Source organism: Gobio gobio, assembly GCF_949357685.1.
Source record: "Gobio gobio genome assembly, chromosome: 8".
Lineage (NCBI taxonomy): Eukaryota > Metazoa > Chordata > Actinopteri > Cypriniformes > Gobionidae > Gobio > Gobio gobio.
Genome location: NC_137114.1, coordinates 27330762 through 27352019, shown reverse-complemented (window position 1 = coordinate 27352019; position 21258 = coordinate 27330762). Strand labels below are relative to the sequence as shown.

The window sequence follows — 21258 nt, the reverse complement described above, 5'->3', positions numbered from 1 at the left end:
GTGATGTAACCGGTGTTCAGTCTGGACACCGGTAACACCGGCAACACCGACTATCGTAGCAAGCCTAATCCGGAGTTGAACTGTACCTTGTTTATAAACCATTGTCGCCGAAATTCAACATGTTTGTAGGACATCATTGGGCAGGATGTAAAAATAATTTCTTTTTTTCAATAAATACAGATTTTTTGGCCCTATCCGTCAGCCCTATTCACCTTCCCATTTATCAAACTGGGAAACTTGACTGTTATAGATGTGGACATACCATATTGTTCACATTTTTGAGGATGTTGGTCAGGCCGTTGATGACGAGGGCAAATTTGTACTTGGAGATGTTGATCAAACATTCTTTGTTGTGCTCTGTGCTCACTTTGGTGTGGGTGCTCTGCTGTCCTGTTTTAATAGGGAGCTGTGAAGGAGAGACAGAGAAATTGAGGGACAGAAAGAAAAAGAAAGTGATTAAAACCAAACCAACAAACTTTCCAAAGCATCCAAAACAAGCTATCATAGCCTTGACTAACGCACTGTGAATTAGTATAGGTTTTTCAATGTGTGGTGCTGATATCTAGACCACCTGAGCACTGAAATGATCGGGGTCGACAAGCTTTTTTTTTATATGTCTTTGAAAGAATTGTCGTATGCTCACAAAGGCTGCATTAATGCGATCAAAAATCGATTAAAATATACAGCAATATTGTGAAATAGCATTACAACTCAAAATAACGTTTTTCTATTTTAATACATTTTAAAATGTAATTCATTTATTTATTACTTCAGTGTCACATGATCCTTCAGAAATTATTATAATATACTGATTTGCTACTCAATAAACATTTCTTATTATTATTATCAATGTTGAAATCATTTGTAGAGCTGCTTAAAGGAACACTCCACTTTTTTTGAAAATAGGCTCATTTTACAAGTCCCCTAGAGTTAAATAGTTGAGTTTTACCGTTTTTGAATCCATTCAGCCGATCTTTGTATCTGGCAGTAGCACTTTTAACATAGCTTAGCATACATCATTGATTCTGATCAGTCCATTAGCATCTCATTCAAAAAATGACCAAGGACACTTTCAATATTTTTCCTATTTAAAACTTGACTCTTCTACATCGTGTGCTAAGACCAACTGAAAATTAAAAGTTGCGATTTTCTACACCTATATGGCTAGGAACTGCTTTCTCATTCCTGCGTAATAGTCGCGGATCTTCGCGGCAGTACCATGGCCTTTAATACTTTTGTGGAAACCATAATATCTTTTTTCAGGATACTTTGATGACTAGACAGTTCAAAATAATTTATTTGAAATATAATATTTTTATACATTATACATTTTACATAGGGCTGTGCAATTAATCGAATTTCGATTTCGATTTTGCCTCCCAACGATCACCAAAATAGTACAATCGAGAAAAAACGATTATTTTGCCTTGCGTTCTGAATGAAACGTGCACGCGCACATCCGCCCCTCCCGAAGCCACAAACTTTCTCAGATCGGGAGTCTCGTGTGCATATCATCCGCTGGAATTTAAAAACTCGGCGCGAGTAAAGATGGCAGAAGGAGGGCAGTTACACCAGCGTTTGGTGAGCAAAAAAGGCAAAACCAACTCCGTTGTCTGGGAACAGTTTGGCTTCGAGGAATCAGACGACGAGCAGAAATATGCTACGTGCAAGATTTGCTACATGGTAGTGGCTGCAACGCAAGGGAACACCACGAATTTGTTTAACCACTTGAAAATTAAACAGAGTGACCTATGACAATCTAATAAAGAAACAAAAAATGACGAGAGCAGGGGTGCCGTGTAAACGTCCTTTTTTCCCCTCATATTTTTCAAATAATTCTCTCTTTGTAAACTTTGTTCAATGCATGCGAGTGCTGCCGTATGTTTGAATATGACCAGTCGTTTTCACCGTCATCACCCGGGTTTAGTGCCAGAAGACGCGAATGAGAAGCCGCGCGCGCTGTGAGAAAATGTATCTGTGCGCTCATCCGAGAGCGCGCACACGTCTCACAGCGCGCAAATACTGAGTTCTCTTTCAAGTCTTGCTCTTGAACGGACAAACTCACACAAAACGTATGTCAACATGTCCATCTTGATGAGTATCCTAGCAGACATAGTCTGTATATGCCTTAAGTGAACTTTATACAGTCGATAAAGACGACGCATATCCGATCCGGATTGAATAGCTTTTGTAAGTTTAATAGGATTCATCTTTAATTTATGCACTCAAATATGCAATGTTATTTTACATTTGAGACATTTCTGTACCTGAAAACTAATGTTAGACGTACCTGAAAAGCATATCTAGCCGAACCATATTGTTGATCTTATTTATTTGTGATTATCATTTTTACGTGAATACTTTTATACTTTGATTTTAATATTTGTTATATTATTTATTTTAATAGTTCAAAAGGTACAACAAATGTTACAATTTCAATTGAATTGTTGAAAGGTGTATTTTTAATAAATACAACACATTCCCAAAGTCATGTGAAATAATCGTGTTACATAATCGTGATTTCAATATTGACCAAAATAATCGTGATTATGATTTTTTCCATAATCGAGCAGCCCTAATTTTACAGTCACTTTTAATCAATTTAATACGTCCTTGCTAAATAAAAACATTAATTATAATAAATCTTGCAGAGCCCCAAAACTTTTTGGGAGAAAAAAACAAAATCTTCCTAAACCTACTTGTTTTTCAACTTTAAATGAATTTCAAGTAAATATAATACAATTGTAAAAATGATAGAATAAATCAATTTTAATAATTGGGGGGAAAAAAACAAATCAAAAGCAGAAAAATACCCATTGTATTTACAGTCTTATCAAAGGAAGTAAAGATGATAGAGGACCCATGGGTCTGGTTAACAGGTGTGAATGTTGGGTTCCTGTGGCCCAGGCTTTCAAAGGCTCTGTTATGGCTTTATTGAGAGCACTGGGTGGAGAACAGCTTGTAACATGTGGGACGCACAGACTGCAGAGTGAGAGGTTGAATGGCCTTAAATTTGACACACCCAACCCTGAGAGAACATCCAAACCCTTAAAGCACCAACCCACCCATCCTGGGTCTAAACTCTCAAACTTTAGGTGTTAAAACAAAGCGCCTCCAGCTCTCCAGACTTCCGCCCTGCGCCGCACACCTGCGGGCCAGCACATCTGCTCTTGTTCTTTCCAACACACACAAGCAGTTAAAGTCTGTGCAGTGGGAGTGTTGAAAGCACACATGGCCTGGCCGTCTTAATGAAGCGTATGTGGAGTGAGGGGGTGGAGGCATCTCCCCCTCTAAGCGTTCCCTGATGAGGAATTGGTCCTCACTGTTTCCGAGTACTATGGCTCTTCTCTGGATCAAAAGAACTTTGACTTCGCTAGAAGTTATACAGCTTGCGAACAACTCGCAAACGCCAACTAACTGCTTGGATATTTTGATCTGTGGTGTTTACTTGGCAAAACGAGTCTGAACCAGGCTTGCAACATATCCCAGCCCTGTCCTCCCCTCTTCTCACCATCAGTTTTTATATTTTCTGTACTTTGTTCGAAATGATGAGATGAAAAGACAAATAAAAGCTCCCATAAAAAATCTCCAGACAAAATTTCACCACAAATTCTTTAAACGATTCTTTTAGTATGATTTAAATATTTTTTTGCACTAAATAATAATAAAATAATACATAATAATAAACAGCTATATCTACCTAAATATTACAATGTTTCAGCAAATATACACTACCGTTCAAAAGTTCGGGGTCAGTAATATTTTCTTTAATAAACTTTTAATCAGCATTAAATTGATCAAAAGTGACAGTAGATACAGTCTATTCAGAACCCTGAAAGAATGTATCATGATTCCACAATAATATTAAGCAGCACAACTGTTTTCAACATTGATATTTTGATAATAACAAGAAATGCTTCTTGAGCATCATATCAGCATATTACAAGGATTTCTGAAGGATCATGAGACACTGAAGACTGTAGTAATGATGCTGAAAAATTCAGCTTTGCCATCACAGGAATAAATTACATTTTAAAATATATTCAAATAGAAAACTGTAATTTTTTAATTGTAATCATATTTCATAATTTTACCATTTTACTATATTTTTGATCAAATGCATGAAGGCCAGACTTTTTTCAAGCGTCTTGACAATCAATTAAATTCAATCAACAAAACCACTGCGAATATAAAGTGAACATTCAATATAAATCGCACAAAGAACAAAGATCATAGTCAGCAGACCACCAAATGTGCCAACTTAACTAGTACACATTAGCAGACTAGCCAGGAATAGTCTGTTTTCTTAAGCATCACCCACAAATGTGTCAAAGTAGGACTAGCAAGATTAAACCTTTTTCAAATCTTATATTTGAACAAATAAGAGCTATTAATCTGCTTAGGGTAAGCAGACCTAGATGTGTGGTGAAATTCAGCAAGGCACTATTGGTTGCAACGGTTTAAGTGACCTGACAATTGCAATGGCCGGTGTGACGACATGTCAGAAAGACTCTGAGGTTCCCTCCTTCTTTCCGGCCAACTACTGTGTGGCCCTCAGAGAAAAGCGCGTGGCTGGAAATGAAAGTCTCGAGACCGGAGAAGAACCCGGCGCACACACTGTCTGTACACGCATAAAACACATGCACTCACAGCACGCATAGCCCAGCCCTGTTGACATCCATTTTAATGCAGGATGCCGATGGACAGTGAGCACTTTGTTTCACAGGAATGGTTTAAAATTCCAGAAAAGTCAGGGACCAATCGCTTCCCTTATGTGCACTTTGGCAGAGCAGGACGTACTCTTGTGTGCTATGGAGAGTGAACGGTATATGAACCGAAAACACAAAGACAATTGAAAATATCATCACACCAATCGACTTTGATTATTTAAGAAAACAGTTTAATGAAACTTTCATGGGCCACCATTCAAGAAAAATATGACTTTTCACCCCTGTCACATCAGTTGGATGGGTCTTCTTGGCTAATCTTTTCAAAACTGCAGGAAAATCTGCACCTATGTTTAATCATTTAGTCTTTTTTTCTGGCTATTACTACAATATAAACAACTCTACTAATGTTAAAAGGATAGTTCACCCAAATGTGAAAATATTCTCATCATTTATCATCCTCATTCCAAACCTGTATGACTCACTCACTTCTGTGGGACACAAAAGAACGGATTCGGAAGAACATTGGAATCCAAACAACATTGGAACTCATTGACTTTCATTCATCAATTCATTCAAGCCATACAGGTTTGGTACAATATGAAGGTGAGCAAATACTGACAACTTTCACTATCACTTTAAGCTTTTTATGACATAAGGAACTGACCAGACAACTACCCAACAACAACACATCCAAATTCTCTCCTAAATTAAACGATCATCCAATAAATAAATAAAAATATTCAAACAAGTGTCATCTTCATTCAGGTAAACGCTCTTTAAAATCTCTAAAACCGGCATCTGTGTAGAACACAATGCCTCATCAACCTCTCATTCCTGACTCAGAGCTCTCCCCAGAGAGAGGACAGATTAGTTTTCCATGACCATGCAATGGCATCTGTGAGGTCATTGTTTCAAGGTGCTCTTTGCATTCATACAGCTGCTGACAAGGCAATAACCAACACTGAGAACTTGCCTATTGCAAGCAAAAAAAAAAGCCACACATCACTGATGATCAGCTTAAACAATCGATCCTTGTGTAATCCGGTAGTTTCCTTCCATTCAGGAATCCTGCTTGTAATTGCAATTGTTGCGAGCAGCTGTCATTCAAATCATGAGAACATACAGAGCAGCGCATTACGCGTCCACCAAACAAATGCCTTAAGCTCTCTAATTTAAAATGAACTAAACCAGCTTACCGATAAAACAGCCTAAACTCCTTTTCACACTTTCATTAAACTGTTATGAGTCCCTAATCTGCAGCATGAGAAGCCAAACCCTGCGAAAAGCCTCTAAACTTGAAAATAACAAGCACACCCTTTGAGGGGAATACTTTAGCATACTTACAAAAAGAGTAATTATTACGGAATAATATACTTTAAAAGAGTATACTCAAGTGCAAACTGAATGTAATGTTTCGGACAACAAATTACATGTTATTTGCAATTAAAAGAAAATGTGTTATTTAATAGACAAGTAGAACTTTCGAAACACAAACAAGCATTTATGGTAATCTAAAGTTTAATGATATTTCTATTGAAACTTCTATGTCATGCATTTAAATATATTTGTAATGATGACGTTGCAATTTGGTACATTTACAATATATTTATGTTAAACGTATTATTGAATAACACCACAGATAAAATTAAAATAGTACTTTACATGTATTTTAGTGTGTTGGTCAACACATCAAAATAAGTGTAAAATAAAGATTATTATTATTATTAAAACTATGATGTTATGATAACTATGATAAATTACAAATGTACTTTAAAGTAAAACCTTTCATTTTACACTGGCCTTTAATTTCATTGATATCATATTGTCTTCAAGTGTGTTTAAAAAAAACTTTTAAGATTTAAAGTACACTACAAGTGCACATTCAATACAATTAAAGCACACTATTTCACAAGGGCAAGAACAAAACAACTGCTATGAGCAGGGTCAAAGGAATGAATGCACATCAAAACATTAAAAGCAGCTTAAAATGTCAAGATATTTAGTATGGACAATTAATAAAGGTGCATTTAGTAAGTTTTCCTCTCTTAATTGTCCCAATAGCAGAATAAAATATAGTCTTGACTGGAGCCTTCATCTAACGCGAGTGTGCATCATTAAACCCTCTTTTTCTTCAAAACTGCTGTTCATTTCTTTAAATGTCAAACTTTGATTAGTAAAATCAGATTATTAATAAAGGAGTGCATCTTTAAGGTAGCAGAATCCACAGACAATCGTATCCATGATAAATTACTTATGCTCAACTCAAGTACCTGTCAAGAACACTGTGCTGTCATTGTCACTTCAGGCTCATAAATGTGCTATTCTGCATTCAACACAGTCTTAAAGTTACAGACAACTTTCAAAAACAAAGCATTGATAACCGACATGATGATTTGTGCAATTTTGATTTAAACGTGTTTGCGTGAACAGGACTGTTGGTTCCTGTAAGGCAGCTCTAGCTATGCAATCTCATCTCTCTGTATGTCAACAAGCACGGAGGGAGTCTGATTCCTTTTGTTTATATTTAGCCAGTGCGCGCGAGCGACTCAGCTGAACATTCATCAAATCAATCACGACCCTACAACCCAATATTTGGCTTTTGCTGGCCAAATGCAACACATCAGGCCTGAATCAAGACATTCACGTATTGTATTTGGCCAGTGCAAGCCCAAACCCACCAACCTCACATCTTCAACACAAACAACGCCTATGCATGCATTTGCACCAAGCATTTCATCGTTTGCATGCTCGCTTTCTGGCCTTGAAATGTCAAATCCCACACCAGTGTTTTCTTTACCTGTTCGTCGAATCTATTAATGATGGCCTGGACCCATTCCACGGGCTTGTGCGCCGCCATGCTCAGGCGGATGCGCGCGCCGCTATGTCTCCTATCAATCACTTTTGCGATCGCGATTCCTGCTCCCGAATCGCCCCGGGTGCACCAAATACCCCCTAAACCGCTCCGCAAAATAATTAAGGAGGAGAATAGAGGAGGAGGTGGAGGGAGGAGGGGGGTTTGGTTTAGTTTTTCACTTCAAGCATACTCCACCACGCCGCCATGACACACTACCGGAAGTTTGAATCCTCCTCTCTCTCTCCCTCTCCCTGGCAGTCTGGGTGGCTGCGCATGCGCAGAAATGCTACTGAAGAACTGGACCATTACAAGAATAATGGACATGTGGTATCTATCTATCTATCTATCTATCTATCTATCTATCTATCTATCTATCTATCTATCTATCTATCTATCTATCTATCTATCTATCTATCTATCTATCTATCTATCTATCTATCTATCTATCTATCTATCTATCTATCTATCTATCTATCTATCTATCTATCTATCTATCTATCTATCTATCTATCTCTGTCTGTCTGTCTGTCTGTCTGTCTGTCTGTCTGTCTGTCTGTCTGTCTGTCTGTCGTCTGTCAGTAGCCTACAGTAGGCTATCTTAGAAAGAAAACAAAAATAAATACTATGACATAATTTTAGGCTTGTAACCTTTCATATAAACACTTTTTTTATATAAATGTTGGTAGTTTTAAAGGTGTTGAGATAATTAAAAGAAACTTGTGTCCAGTAATTTTTATATTGTCAAATGTCAGGGTGGCACAACTGCAAACATGGCTCTTTTATTATGAATTGACAAATTAATTACAGTAAACATGATAATGCATCGTAATGCATAATACATCACTATCCGGATCTGGACCCCAACTGATCCCTGTGGCAGAGTGGAAAGGTTTGTAGATCTCTCTCAAACTGGTAAAAACTCCTCATTTCAAATATGGGTGGGTTTGTACACTTTCCATGTCAGGTGGTACAATTACAGTACTAATTTGGTTGTAGGCCTACCGCCTGACATAAAACAGTAAAAAAACAAAAAACTTTGAAATGTTATTTAACAACTGAAACTTGTTTCAACACATTGTTCACGACTCAAAACACATTTTTTTTGCATTGTCTGAAATTACATCGGTGTTGAAAAGATTAATAAAAAACACCTTTTTTTGTAGCTTTATTTGTCAATGACCCCCAAAGAACGCAGAGGCTATTCTGATTAAATCACAAAATATACAAATTCATGCGTGTTATCCTTGACATACTAATAAAAGTCACAAAGTCACAAAGTTTCTTCATATTCATTAATTATAATGAACAATCGTCTTGGAAAAGTTTTGACATTTTAAAACATTTGTTTGACATTTCTTTGTTTGTTAAAATGTGGTTTAAAATAAACGAATACAGTGATCAATGCTGTACTATATGTAAATTCATGATCAAGAATCAGATTACTTTTTCCTTTAGTCTAAAAAAGAGACAGACCATTAAATTAAATAAATGAAAATCTATTCTATTTCACTTTTCATTCATCCCTCACTGTATAGCTTTTATTATTCTGAACGATGCCTGAAACGTTGTATAGCACTTCTCGTTTATTGCCTCTCTTTAAAATGAATCTCTTGTTCTGTATCTTTGGATAAAAGCTTCTGCTAAATTAATTAAAAAAAAAAAAATTTTAAATGTGTAAATGAAAGCCAGAAATAACTGAAATATCCGTTAATGAGAAATGTAAGCAGACCTCTACTGCCACCTTGAGATGACACAAAATAGTGCCTCCACAGAAAGCAGTAGCTATTATTAATGTTAGTCTATACTACTTACAATCACCAGAGGGCGCATTAAAATGTTTTTTGAACAATGACTTTTGAACAATATATTAATTGTTAAAGACTTTTTTTGTCTTTTGTTAGAGTTGTCTATATTGCTCGTTCATGAATTCATTTTAAGGAATAACATGATTTTAATATAATTTTCTACATTTCTTTCTAATTCTATTTGGTAAATGTCCCTTGCATCCCAAAGACTTTCTATTGGCTGAAAATAACTTTTAAACTCTTTTCAGTGTCTGATTAGATATCCCTTATTCCCTTATATGTGAATTATATTGTTCACTTGCTCTTAAAAAACACACACATAATGAACTTTATTTGTTATTTTAATTATTTATTTAATTGCATAGAAGTGAATATAATCATCACACAACATGTCAGCCAAGCATTTTCTTTTCTTTTTTAACCCAACAACATTAGAGGAACCGATGTTAAAGGTGCTGTAAGCTATTTCAGCGGTTCTGCTAACTTCAATGACGCTAAATGTATTTTTTTCTGCATAAAATGTAAGTATTTTATGCACATGCAGAACATTTGTATACAGTATACCTACTGTTCACACTGAGTAAAGTACATAAAAAAGGGCCATGTTAATATAAAGACATTTTCCATATTGATTTTTCCGAGATGTTTTACCTGCAATTTGAATTATGCATTGTTGTATTTCAGGATTAAAGGAAATGTCCGTAAACCTAACGGATAATGTCCTGGCAGAAAATTACCAGTACCATTTTTCGACTGATTTTTTTTGTCTTACAGTGTACTATATACTCATATACTGCAGTAATAATACGAGGACACATAGCATGTTATTCCAAACATAGCTGGGATTGTGACACCTATATCAGGGAAATCTGTCTTGAGGTTCGGACATCTGCGTCTGTAAAAATCACTTACTGCACCTGTAAATGTTTTCAATAATTAAAGGTCACATTGATCCTCTGATATGAATGCAGCGGAGTAGCTCTCTACTTTCACCTTGATTTAAATGTGGATATATATTAAGCAGAATGCAAAAGTATTAGATTGGTATGTAGTTAAGAAAGTATGTGTATATGTAGTGCTGGGGAGTAAATGATTACATGTAATCTGGAAAATAAAGTAAAACCCCAAAAATGAAGTACTTAAATTATATTACGTTTTAAAAAACTCTTAATCAGACTACAGTTATTTTTATTGATTGCATCTTGCATGTTATTCTCACAATGACATTAAATTATTCATAATTTATTTGATTGTCCCTACTACTACTTTTTTATCTTTTAAATCAAAAGTAAACAAAATTATATTACATTCAATGTGTAATGTAATGGATTACATTACTAACTACAATTTTTGTCAGTAACCAACTACAATGTGTAAATAATGTACCCAGCACTGTATATTTTTAAGGATATGATTATGATAACTCATTAGGTGAAGTTGTATACATATGTACTTCAAATAAACTTCTTAGGTTCTTAGGTTTTCACAAAAAACAGTTGTAAGTCTCCATAAACTTCAAAGACATCAATGTCCTCCAGTTTAGCAATGCGATGCTTGAAAGTGTGTGCTTGGTCATTCACACACACAGTGAACTGCTCTTTAATGCAGGAGATAGTGACCTGTAACACACAAAACTGACAGTAAGATGTTGTGTTTGTACTCATGTCACAAACTTCTACTCTTAACTCTTATAGGGATTGTTCACCCCAAATTCTGCCCTCATTTGCTCATCCTAATGTCATTCTATCCAACCATGCATGCTTCTTTTATGTTCTGAAGAGAAACAAAATTCTTAAAGATTTGGGGTGATATGAGGGTGAGTAAATTTTATTTTCTTTTTTGGATGAACTATTCTATAACACTATAGATCCCAGCAATGTTACTAGGTCCCCATCACAGGGTCTATCCTGGGACGTGTTTGCATTCACACAGAAGGCACTCTATAGAAATTCTATGGCAATTCTCTGGGATCAGCACTGTGTGTGAAAGGGGCTTATGTTTAATGAGCAGTATAGGACAACCATTTCTGTCAGGACCACTATCGTCAAAGATATTTGATTGACTATTAGCATTCTGTATGGATTTGCGGTATGGTTCTGTTCTGGGCAAGAACTCCCTGCGCATCCATGCAGCCTAGCATGGATAAGATTAGGGAGAGCAGCAATAACCCCTCTTAGGGTAAACAGAACAGAACCAACATAATGTATTTGCAGATATCATTAATGTCGATATTAAATGTACAAAATAATTCAGGAATTTAGTCTGATTCAAGGGGAATCAGAATACCAAATCCTGACAGGAGGAGCTGGGGATGGAGAAGGGTAAATGAGCTCTGGAGAAACGCGATAGTTGCTGATAGTACTGAAGGAGCTTATATATGTATGCTGTGATAGACGTCGTATTCCTATAGGTAGACGTGATCAGCTGACAGTCAGATGATGCGAGCTTGACTAACGTGACCTCCCAGAACTGACGCTATGTGCTTGATATTTATCCGCACAGTCACACAGAGCCGAAGCACAAACAAAACAATGTTCTTCCGCTGAATGCATACAATTTTGTTTTTTGACCGCTAGATGTTCTATATATGAAACGCCTGACAGAACCCTTTAAGGTTCTATATAGAACCTTTTCTTCTAAGAGTGATAGACACGTCAGATTTGTATCAAACATTGTACACTGCCCATTTGAAAAGAAACTAAGAATGTGAGTATGCCTATACCTTAAAGAGTTGGCCTTTTTTAAAAAACACATTTCCAGTCTTTTCTTCTTCGGTCCACTCATTCTCAGAAGTATTGAGGACAACCAAATTCTCGTCAAAAAGGCATTTGTAGCGAAATTCTTTCCCATTTTGGCGATGGAGACTGAACTCTACCCTAATGAAGAATGGAACAGAAGAGTGGATATGTTGTTGTAAACATAAACTGTGGTAAATGGGTTTAGATATGTTTATGTAATAAGTGTGTTGAAAACAACACTCTTGAAACAAAGGATTTTATGTAACATTTTAGAGTCAGGGTTAAGAAGTCCATAAATGACAATCTTTTTGTCAGGCTGTAGTCCACCATTGATCAGGGTTTTGTACGGGACCACCTGATGAAAAACGATAAAAGGGTAAAAGTTTTTATTTTATAAAATTGTGTAATACAGAAAAATAAATGGGTCAACAAAATAAACATTACAGGCCAGTATGTTATATGCTTAATAGTGGTAGTATATTTTTGTTCTCACCGCAGAATCCTGGTAGACAATGAAATCCAGATTCACCATTTGATCCACTGAGATTGTGTCCACCAGAGTGAAGGGAATCCGGTGTACATAGTCCATTAAGTGTTCCCCATTGACACTTATCTATGGAGAAATTCGGTATGGTTCTCAATTAGTTTCTTGTTCAGACCAGATTTTAAATTCTTATTCATTTAATCAAACTGCATGTTCTTTGCACAATAACTAAATGCTCTTGGCTTGCTGATCTAAACCAATGTGCGATTCTCAGTGAAACTGTCATACTCTTCACAACTTCTAAACATTCTTTCATGATTGAGTCATCACATGTGAAATGATCCATTCAACTGTCAAAATGTGTCTGACATACTGTACATGTTTATTCCATAAATATCTATAACATGTAATGCTTATGGTGTCTACTAAATTGGCAAATGCCAATAGCTGCCACAGTAATGAAACAGAAATTACAATCTTACCAGTCAACAAATTAAGTTTCCATTTACATGAAGCTTGCCTGAGTGCTATTTTATGGCAATTTTCTCTCCACACTTTACATGTAAATGTGTTAAAAAGGACATGCAAATTTGAGTTTTCTGTTTACATGTAACACATTGCTAAGACAAATACTACACTCATCTAAAGGATTATTAGGAACACCATACTAATACTGTGTTTGACCCCCTTTCGCCTTCAGAACTGCCTTAATTCTACGTGGCATTGATTCAACAAGGTGCTGAAAGCATTCTTTAGAAATGTTGGCCCATATTGATAGGATAGCATCTTGCAGTTGATGGAGATTTGTGGGATGCACATCCAGGGCACGAAGCTCCCGTTCCACCACATCCCAAAGATGCTCTATTGGGTTGAGATCTGGTGACTGTGGGGGCCATTTTAGTACAGTGAACGCATTGTCATGTTCAAGAAACCAATTTGAAATGATTCGAGCTTTGTGACATGGTGCATTATCCTGCTGGAAGTAGCCATCAGAGGATGGGTACATGGTGGTCATTAAGGGATGGACATGGTCAGAAACAATGCTCAGGTAGGCCGTGGCATTTAAAGGATGCCCAATTGGCACAAATGGGCCTAAAGTGTGCCAAGAAAACATCCCCCACACCATTACACCACCACCACCAGCCTGCACAGTGGTAACAAGGCATGATGGATCCATGTTCTCATTCTGTTTACGCCAAATTCTGACTCTACCATCTGAATGTCTCAACAGAAATCGAGACACATCAGACCAGGCAACATTTTTCCAGTCTTCAACTGTCCAATTTTGGTGAGCTCGTGAAAATTGTAGCCTCTTTTTCCTATTTGTAGTGGAGATGAGTGGTACCCGGTGGGGTCTTCTGCTGTTGTAGCCCATCCGCCTCAAGGTTGTGCATGTTGTGGCTTCACAAATGCTTTGCTGCATACCTCGGTTGTAACGAGTGGTTATTTCAGTCAAAGTTGCTCTTCTATCAGCTTGAATCAGTCGGCCCATTCTCCTCTGACCTCTAGCATCAACAAGGCATTTTCGCCCACAGGACTGCCGCATACTGGATGTTTTTCCCTTTTCACACCATTCTTTGTAAACCCTAGAAATGGTTGTGCGTGAAAATCCCAGTAACTGAGCAGATTGTGAAATACTCAGACCGGCCCGTCTCGCACCAACAACCATGCCACGCTCAAAATTGCTTAAATCACCTTTCTTTCCCATTCTGACATTCAGTTTGGAGTTCAGGAGATTGTCTTGACCAGGACCACACCCCTAAATGCATTGAAGCAACTGCCATATGATTGGTTGATTAGATAATTGCATTAATGAGAAATTGAACAGGTGTTCCTAATAATCCTTTAGGTGAGTGTAAATGTACTGTATACATACAAATTTGCATATTATCTACAGTAGGCCTACATTACTACAGTAATGACTTTTTCCATTAAACTTATCTACTTTTGAAATCTGTATCTGGAAACCTCAGTGATAGTATTCAGTTATACAAAAATGAAAACCTTGCACAGTAACACACACACACACACACACACACACACACACACACACACACACACACACACACACACACACACACACACACACACACACACACACACACACACACACACACACACACACACACACACACACACACACACACACACACACACACACACACACACACACACACACACACACACACACACACACACACACACACACAGCAGAAAGCAGAAAGCAGAAAGACTGGATGCTTCTCCAGAGAGGAATCCTTTTATTTTTAATATTTAAAAATTTTTGTTTTCTGCTGCGCGTCCCTGTGTGTGTAATAAATAGAGTGTAAGCGTGTGTGTGCACCCGCCTTTATGTGAAGTCAGTTATATGCTTAAATTATGCCACAAACTTAAATAAAAAGGCTATATTCATATATATCAAATAATTAACCTATATCTTGATATTTTGTGATTGAAGCATTCTGTAAGCATTCTAAGTAAGTTGGCCAGAGGAGAACTGAGCCTGGTTTCTCCCAAGATTTTTTTCCTCCATTCTGGCCCTGAAGGAGTTTTGGTTCCTTACCACCTTTGGCTTTTGGCTTGCTCAGTTTGGGGACACTACATTTTCAACTACATTACTGATCTGCCCGCATTGACACTATATGATAATTGATAATTGGCCTACTTGAAAGCCATACTTGAGTAAAAGTATAGATATCTGACCAGAAAATTACTTTGGTAGAGGTTAAAGTCGCAGTTTAGAATTTTACTTGAGTAAAAGTTTTAATGTATGTGATATTTATTGTACTTAAGTATGAAATGTATTTTTTTTTATATTAAACGTACTTAAGTATTGAAAGTAAAAGTACAAGTAATTTGAAAAAACAACTTTCAAAACTTTTTTGATTTATGACACTTCTTATTCATTTTTTAAAATAAACTTTTCATTTCAAATATAACGTCCTGAAAGAAAAATGCATGTTTTGTCTCTTTTTTGTTTCTCTTTCTTTGTTCTCCTTCTTAATTTTCATAATTTCCACTGTCTTTTACTATTGCGTATTAATATTTTACACCCAGAAATTCTCTCATAATTGACTTATATTTTCGCTTATGACCAACTGTTACCAGCTCGTGCAACATGAGTAACGTGAAGCTTCAAGCTTTTTTTATGTTCTCGTGCAAGTTTCACCTGAAACTCACGCGAGAACTGGCATCTCTGTCTTCCTGTCTTGTTTGTTTCTCATTGCTATTATCATATATTATGTTATTGCTTGTATACTGTTGTGAGCATTAATAAACATCCGCGTGACTATTTTCTTGGCATGCTCAGATCACGCTTCAAGTTACATCAAGCGTGAACTCAACCCTCTCATTCATGCGCAGGTGACTGTGGGTTGGAAGCGATAGTATAGATTGTAAATATTGGTATTTTTCTTACAAACACTTATCGTTTCACTTCAGAAGACATTGATTCATCCATTGGGATTGTATGGATTACTGTAGTTATTGCTGTATGTGCTGTTTGATGCTTCAAATTTTAGGAACCCAAATGAGTTTTCATTAGCAGAGATTATTTATTTTTCTGTGTTCATTTGAAGAATAAAAGTCGTATACATCTCGGATGACATGAGGGTAAAAGACGAGTAAACGGTGTGGATATTTCTGGTGTTGTTTTGAAAGTTGTTTTTCAAATAAATATTTCAGAGTGATATCAGATTGTGTAAGTGTTTTTGTTTACCCTGTAACTACACGCAACAAGAGGGGAACAAGCACCACTTTAATTTACAGCCGCAGATTCACACTTACCCTGTAACTACATGGATAATTACCCCTTAATTAAAAAATACTTACAGTATAAATAATTTGTTAATTTTCCTGGTAGTTACCCCTTTATTCCCCAAATATTACATATTGTTCCCTTATACCTACAGGTACATACTTTACAGTTACACTATAATTACAGAAAGTAACGCTGTAAATTTGTTTTAATTACACAGTACTTTCCGGGCCGTAATCTAAAGCGTTCCCCGTTTTTTTTTTTAAAAACATTTTCAGGGTTGACTGTAAAGATGAAAAACATTTTGACTGGTAAAACTCAGATGATAAAAAATGTTACTAAATTTTTAAGACATGCAATAGAGTTGTGATGTCCTACAAAACAGTTTCACCTAAAAGCCAAAGCAATTGAGAAAAACGGGCTAGCATCAATTGGTGAATACAAGATGTCATACAGACTATGAATATATACCTTGTATGTCTGCTTGGTGACAAGGATCTGGAGGATGAATAGTTGGTTTTGGGGTAAGGTAAAGTCAGACTTGCATTCATCTTTGTCCCACCTACTCTTCTGAAAATTGTTCAACACTACAAATGCAAGGCCACCCTCATAGCGTGGGTTAAAGTGCAGAGCAATATCAGCATCAGAATGAGAACCACACTGAAGGTTCACATGAAATCTGCACAACACAGAATAAAAACTGTATACAAAACTAGCAATGCCACTATAATATTCCTGTAAATATGATTAAAAAACATTAAGATTAAGTTTTCCTTTAAGATTAACATAAAATATAACTTACCTGCCAGCCATTGGCAAAATACTTCCAATTACGATGACGCTCTTCCCTTCCTTCAAGCCTTCCTGGAGTTGATCAATGAATGGAATTTTCTGTGTTGGAGATGTGCATACAGTAAGAACATTTATGCCTTTTTTGATTTGAAGAATTATAATAATAATTATAAATATTTGGAAGACTAATAAAAGTGATTCATTTGACAAGATGACCCTAAACGTTGCTGCATACCTCGATCTCTAAAATAGCAATTTCTGAGTAAAAAAAATGTTTCAAAGTAATCCCTACGCCAATTTTTTTGTGTGCAAATACAGTATATGAATCATTTTATATTAAAAATGTCACTTACTGGTTTGCAAAAAATCTGTTGCTGAAAATATGCCATTGTGCAAATTCTTCTTTTTCTTCAGTCTCAAAGTGAATCTTCGTCTGGGTATTTAAGACCAAGGCTGGAGCACTAAGGATGATCAAGCATGATGTCGAGTAGCCTAAATATAGCTGTGATATTAAGCCTGCCCACTAATTATACATAGATAGACCTACCTGGAAATTAACTGGAATATTGTCTGCCAGACAGCTAAAATGCAAACCAAAATGAAGGCAGATAACACTGGTCAAGATACGAATTACAAAATTTAATTTAATTTAATTTGACTAGTGTTGGCGTAACAGTGATAATGAAGAACATGACTGATAATATGACAGAGGAAAAGCATGAGAGCCTGAGAGCCACAAAAAACACATTGGTGGATAGATGTCTAAGAAATACAGTGGAATATTTGTGTTTCTGGATTGATAGACCTACCTAGAAATTACCTGAAAAAGTTGTCTGCCAAACAGATAAAATGCAAACCAGAAAACAGGCAGATGACTAGTCCAGAGACGATCAAGTTGGCTACAGCTAACTAATTAAATTTGAGTGATGTTGGCGTAACAGTGAAAAATAAGAACATGACTGATAATATGACTGAGGAAAAGCATGAGAGCCACAAAAAGGACATTGGTGGATATCTAAGAAAGAGTGGAATATTTGTGTTTCTGATAGAAATGACCTGTCAAACAGATTATGGAACCTTAAATGACAATAGATCCCAGAGTCATGAATTAAGATTCAGTACATAAAAACTCCTAAAAGAGCGGTCTCAAATGTCTATCTCAATAAACAATAGTTGGTGTATTAGAATCTGGGAATCTTCTATTAGTTTTGGTTCTCAGAGCATTTGCAAAATGGTGCTTTGAAGGGTTTGCACATGACAGTTGTAAGAATGTTCACCTAACGTTCCCTTAACATATACATTTCAGGAACATGTCTGTAACCATGCTGCAACATTACATCAATAATCAGTCTAAATTAGTAAGATTGATTCCTTCCATTAAGGTGTTAGATTAGGCTACTTGGAACATTTATTGTTGTACCACAAACTAAAAACAGTCAAGATCTTACATTTCCAAAAGAGTTAAACAGTTTAGAGGAGATGTCTCTGTTTCTCCACCCTTTTAACATTATCTTACAATTCTGTCAAGGTTGGGGGTGATGAAAGGAATGAGGACTCAATTGCAGGAGAATTAATGGGCTTTTATTAATAAAAAATAGAGAACAAAACACAAATAAAAACTACTGAGAGGGGGAAAACATGACTTCTTGACTTGAGCCCGCACTTTCATGACGTAATGTTCTGAAAAGGACTACAAATTGCCATCTCAATAAACAATATCTGGTTTATTCGATTTTGTGAATCTTCTATTTGTTCAGGTTCTCAGAGCATTTGCAAAATAGTGCTTTGAAGGGTTTGCGCATGACAGTTGTAAGAATGTTCACGTTCCTTCAACATCTCATTTTCAGAAACATGTCTGTAACCAAGCTGCAACGTTACATCAACAATCAGTCTATATCAGTAAGAGTTATTTCTTCCATTAAGGTGTTATATTATCTGAAACATTCATCTATTGCTGTACCACAAACTGAAAACTGTCAGCATTTGGGACTGCTGTTCCTTAGTCCTGCCACTAGATGTCATGTTACTCACCTGTTGTCTCTCGTTTGTGTAATCATCTTCACCTGCACCTTGTTTCCCCTTGTGTATTTAAGCTCTGTTTTTGTTCGCCATTGTTACTTGGTCTTTGTATGAGATGTCTGCCTGGCACCCTGAGTTTCTTTGGATCTTTTGAGACCTTGTGACATTGTAAGGATTTTTTGTTTAAGTTATTTTAAGTAGTCCTCTTGTAAGGATTTTTTGTTTAAGTTATTTTAAGTAGTCCTCTTGCTTCTGTCTTTTTTTCTCCCCTCGTGGAGTGTTTGTTTTTCTCCCTTTTGTTTTCATTCCTCCATGTTGAGAACTTTTGTTGGAGTTTTGTCATCTTTTGTTCATTAAACCATCTTACCTGAGACCTCGTACTCTGACCTGTGTTTCAGTTGGATCCAACTCCTGCTGGCTGGTGGCTCAGTGGTATTACCGCCAAGCTCTAACACCAGAGACCTGAGTTCTAGGCCGGGTCCTGACAGAAATCAAGATTTTACATTTCCAAAAGAGTTAAACACAGTTTAGAGTAGACTAGATCTCTGTTTCTGCACCCTTTTTCCATTATCTTACAATTCTTTCTGGCAGCAAACTCAATACAATTGTGATCTTTATTTTGCACACTTCAGTACACCTAGAGCTGTGTTGCACTAATTTAACATTCTGCAAACTTTGTTATGAAAAATAAAACCATCTCTGCAGCACTTCACCAATCAGGCCTGTATGGTAGAGTAGCCAGACGGAAGCCACTCGTCAGTAAAAGGCACATGACAGCCCGTCTGAAGTCAGCCAAAAGGCAACTGAAGGACTCTAAGAGCATGAGAATCAAAATTCTCTGGCCTGATGAAGATTGAACTCTTTGGCCTGAATGGCAAGCATCATGTCTGGAGGAAACCAGGCACCGCTCATCACCTGGCCAATACCATCTCTACAGTGAAGCATGGTGGTGGCGGATGCTGTGGGGATGCTTTTCAGTGGCAGGAACTGAGAGACTAGTAAGGATCGAGGGAAAGATGAATGCAGCAATGTACAGAGACATCCTTGATGAAAACCTGCTCCAGGGCGCTCTGGACCTCAGACTGGGGCGAAGGTTCATCTTCCAACAGGACAACGACCATAAGCACACAGCCAAGATAACAAAGGAGTGGCACTGATGATCCCCATCCAACCTGATGGAGCTTGAGAGGTCCTGCAAAGAAGAAATAGGTGTGCCAAGCTTGTAGCATAACACTCAAAAAGACTTGAGGCTGTAATTGGTGTCAAAGGTGTTTCAACAAAGTATTGAGCAAAGGCTGTGAATACTTATGTACATGTGATTGAAGTATATTGAGAATGGATTTAAAGTTATGCTGACATTTGAAAAGAGTTACGGAAAGCATATGAATCCAATTGGACTATCCAAGGCGGTTGATAAAATCATTGGATCAGTGGTTTTGGCTAAATGTTTAGGACAGGGGAGAGTGTTGATTATAGTGAAAGATGTTGGGCAAAAAAACCCAAACTGCTCAAGATGAATCAAATGAGTGGGGAAAAGATCACAGCCAAAGAGATTGGAGTAGCTTAGGTTGAAAAGGGGGTAATTTATGGAATCCCAACATACACAGTTCAGGACTAAAATTATGACCTAGTATTGTGTTGGTCCCCCTTTTGCTGCTAAAGCAGCCCTGACCCTTCGAGGCATGGACTCCACTAGACCCCTGAAAGTGTGCTGTGGTTTCTCTCCTGTAAGTTGCAAGGTGGGGCTTCCATGGATCAGACTTGTCTGTTCAGCCAACCCGATCTCACAGCAATTCGGACGTATTTTATGAGGTGGCTAATTCGTACAAATTTGTATGAGCTGACTTGTATGAGCTTGCCCAGTTTGTATGATTTCATACGAATGACCTAACCTCAAACCCTGCCCCTAATCCTACCCATCACTGCAGTATAGACAAATCGTCTGAATTCATACAAATGAGGTCGTAAAAATTCGTATTAGCCACCTTGTACAAATACGTACGAATTGGTCGTGAGATAGCGTTGGTTCAGCTCATCCCACAGATGCTCAATTGGATTGAGATCTGGGCAATTTGGAGTCCAAGTCAACACCTCAAACTCGTTGTTGTGCTCCACCATTCCTGAACAATTTTTGCTTTG

General features: G+C 37.0%; 2 protein-coding genes across 6 annotated transcripts in view; both read right to left on the bottom strand.

The window, feature by feature from the left end:
• Positions 1-7772, bottom strand: part of nf1a (neurofibromin 1a) — an 86923-nt gene extending 79151 nt beyond the window's left edge. For all 5 annotated transcript variants that reach the window (XM_079823877.1, XM_079823876.1, XM_079823878.1 and 2 more), the window contains exons 1-2: positions 7468-7772; positions 263-406 (exon numbers count right to left, since the gene is read on the bottom strand). In XM_079823877.1, coding sequence (XP_079680003.1) covers positions 263-406; positions 7468-7527 — 204 coding nt within the window. In that variant the 5' untranslated portion in view covers positions 7528-7772. The remainder of the gene's footprint in view (positions 1-262; positions 407-7467) is intronic.
• Positions 7773-9684: 1912 nt separating this feature from the next.
• LOC307130108 (galectin-9-like) lies at positions 9685-17539 on the bottom strand. The gene is made up of 7 exons (XM_079822986.1): positions 17454-17539; positions 17111-17199; positions 16780-16987; positions 12561-12680; positions 12334-12422; positions 12052-12205; positions 9685-10948 (listed from the first exon to the last, which is right to left on the bottom strand). The coding sequence occupies exons 1-7, from the start codon at positions 17487-17489 to the stop codon at positions 10805-10807; spliced, it is 840 nt and encodes a 279-aa protein (XP_079679112.1). The 5' UTR covers positions 17490-17539; the 3' UTR covers positions 9685-10804.
• Positions 17540-21258: the final 3719 nt, after the last annotated feature.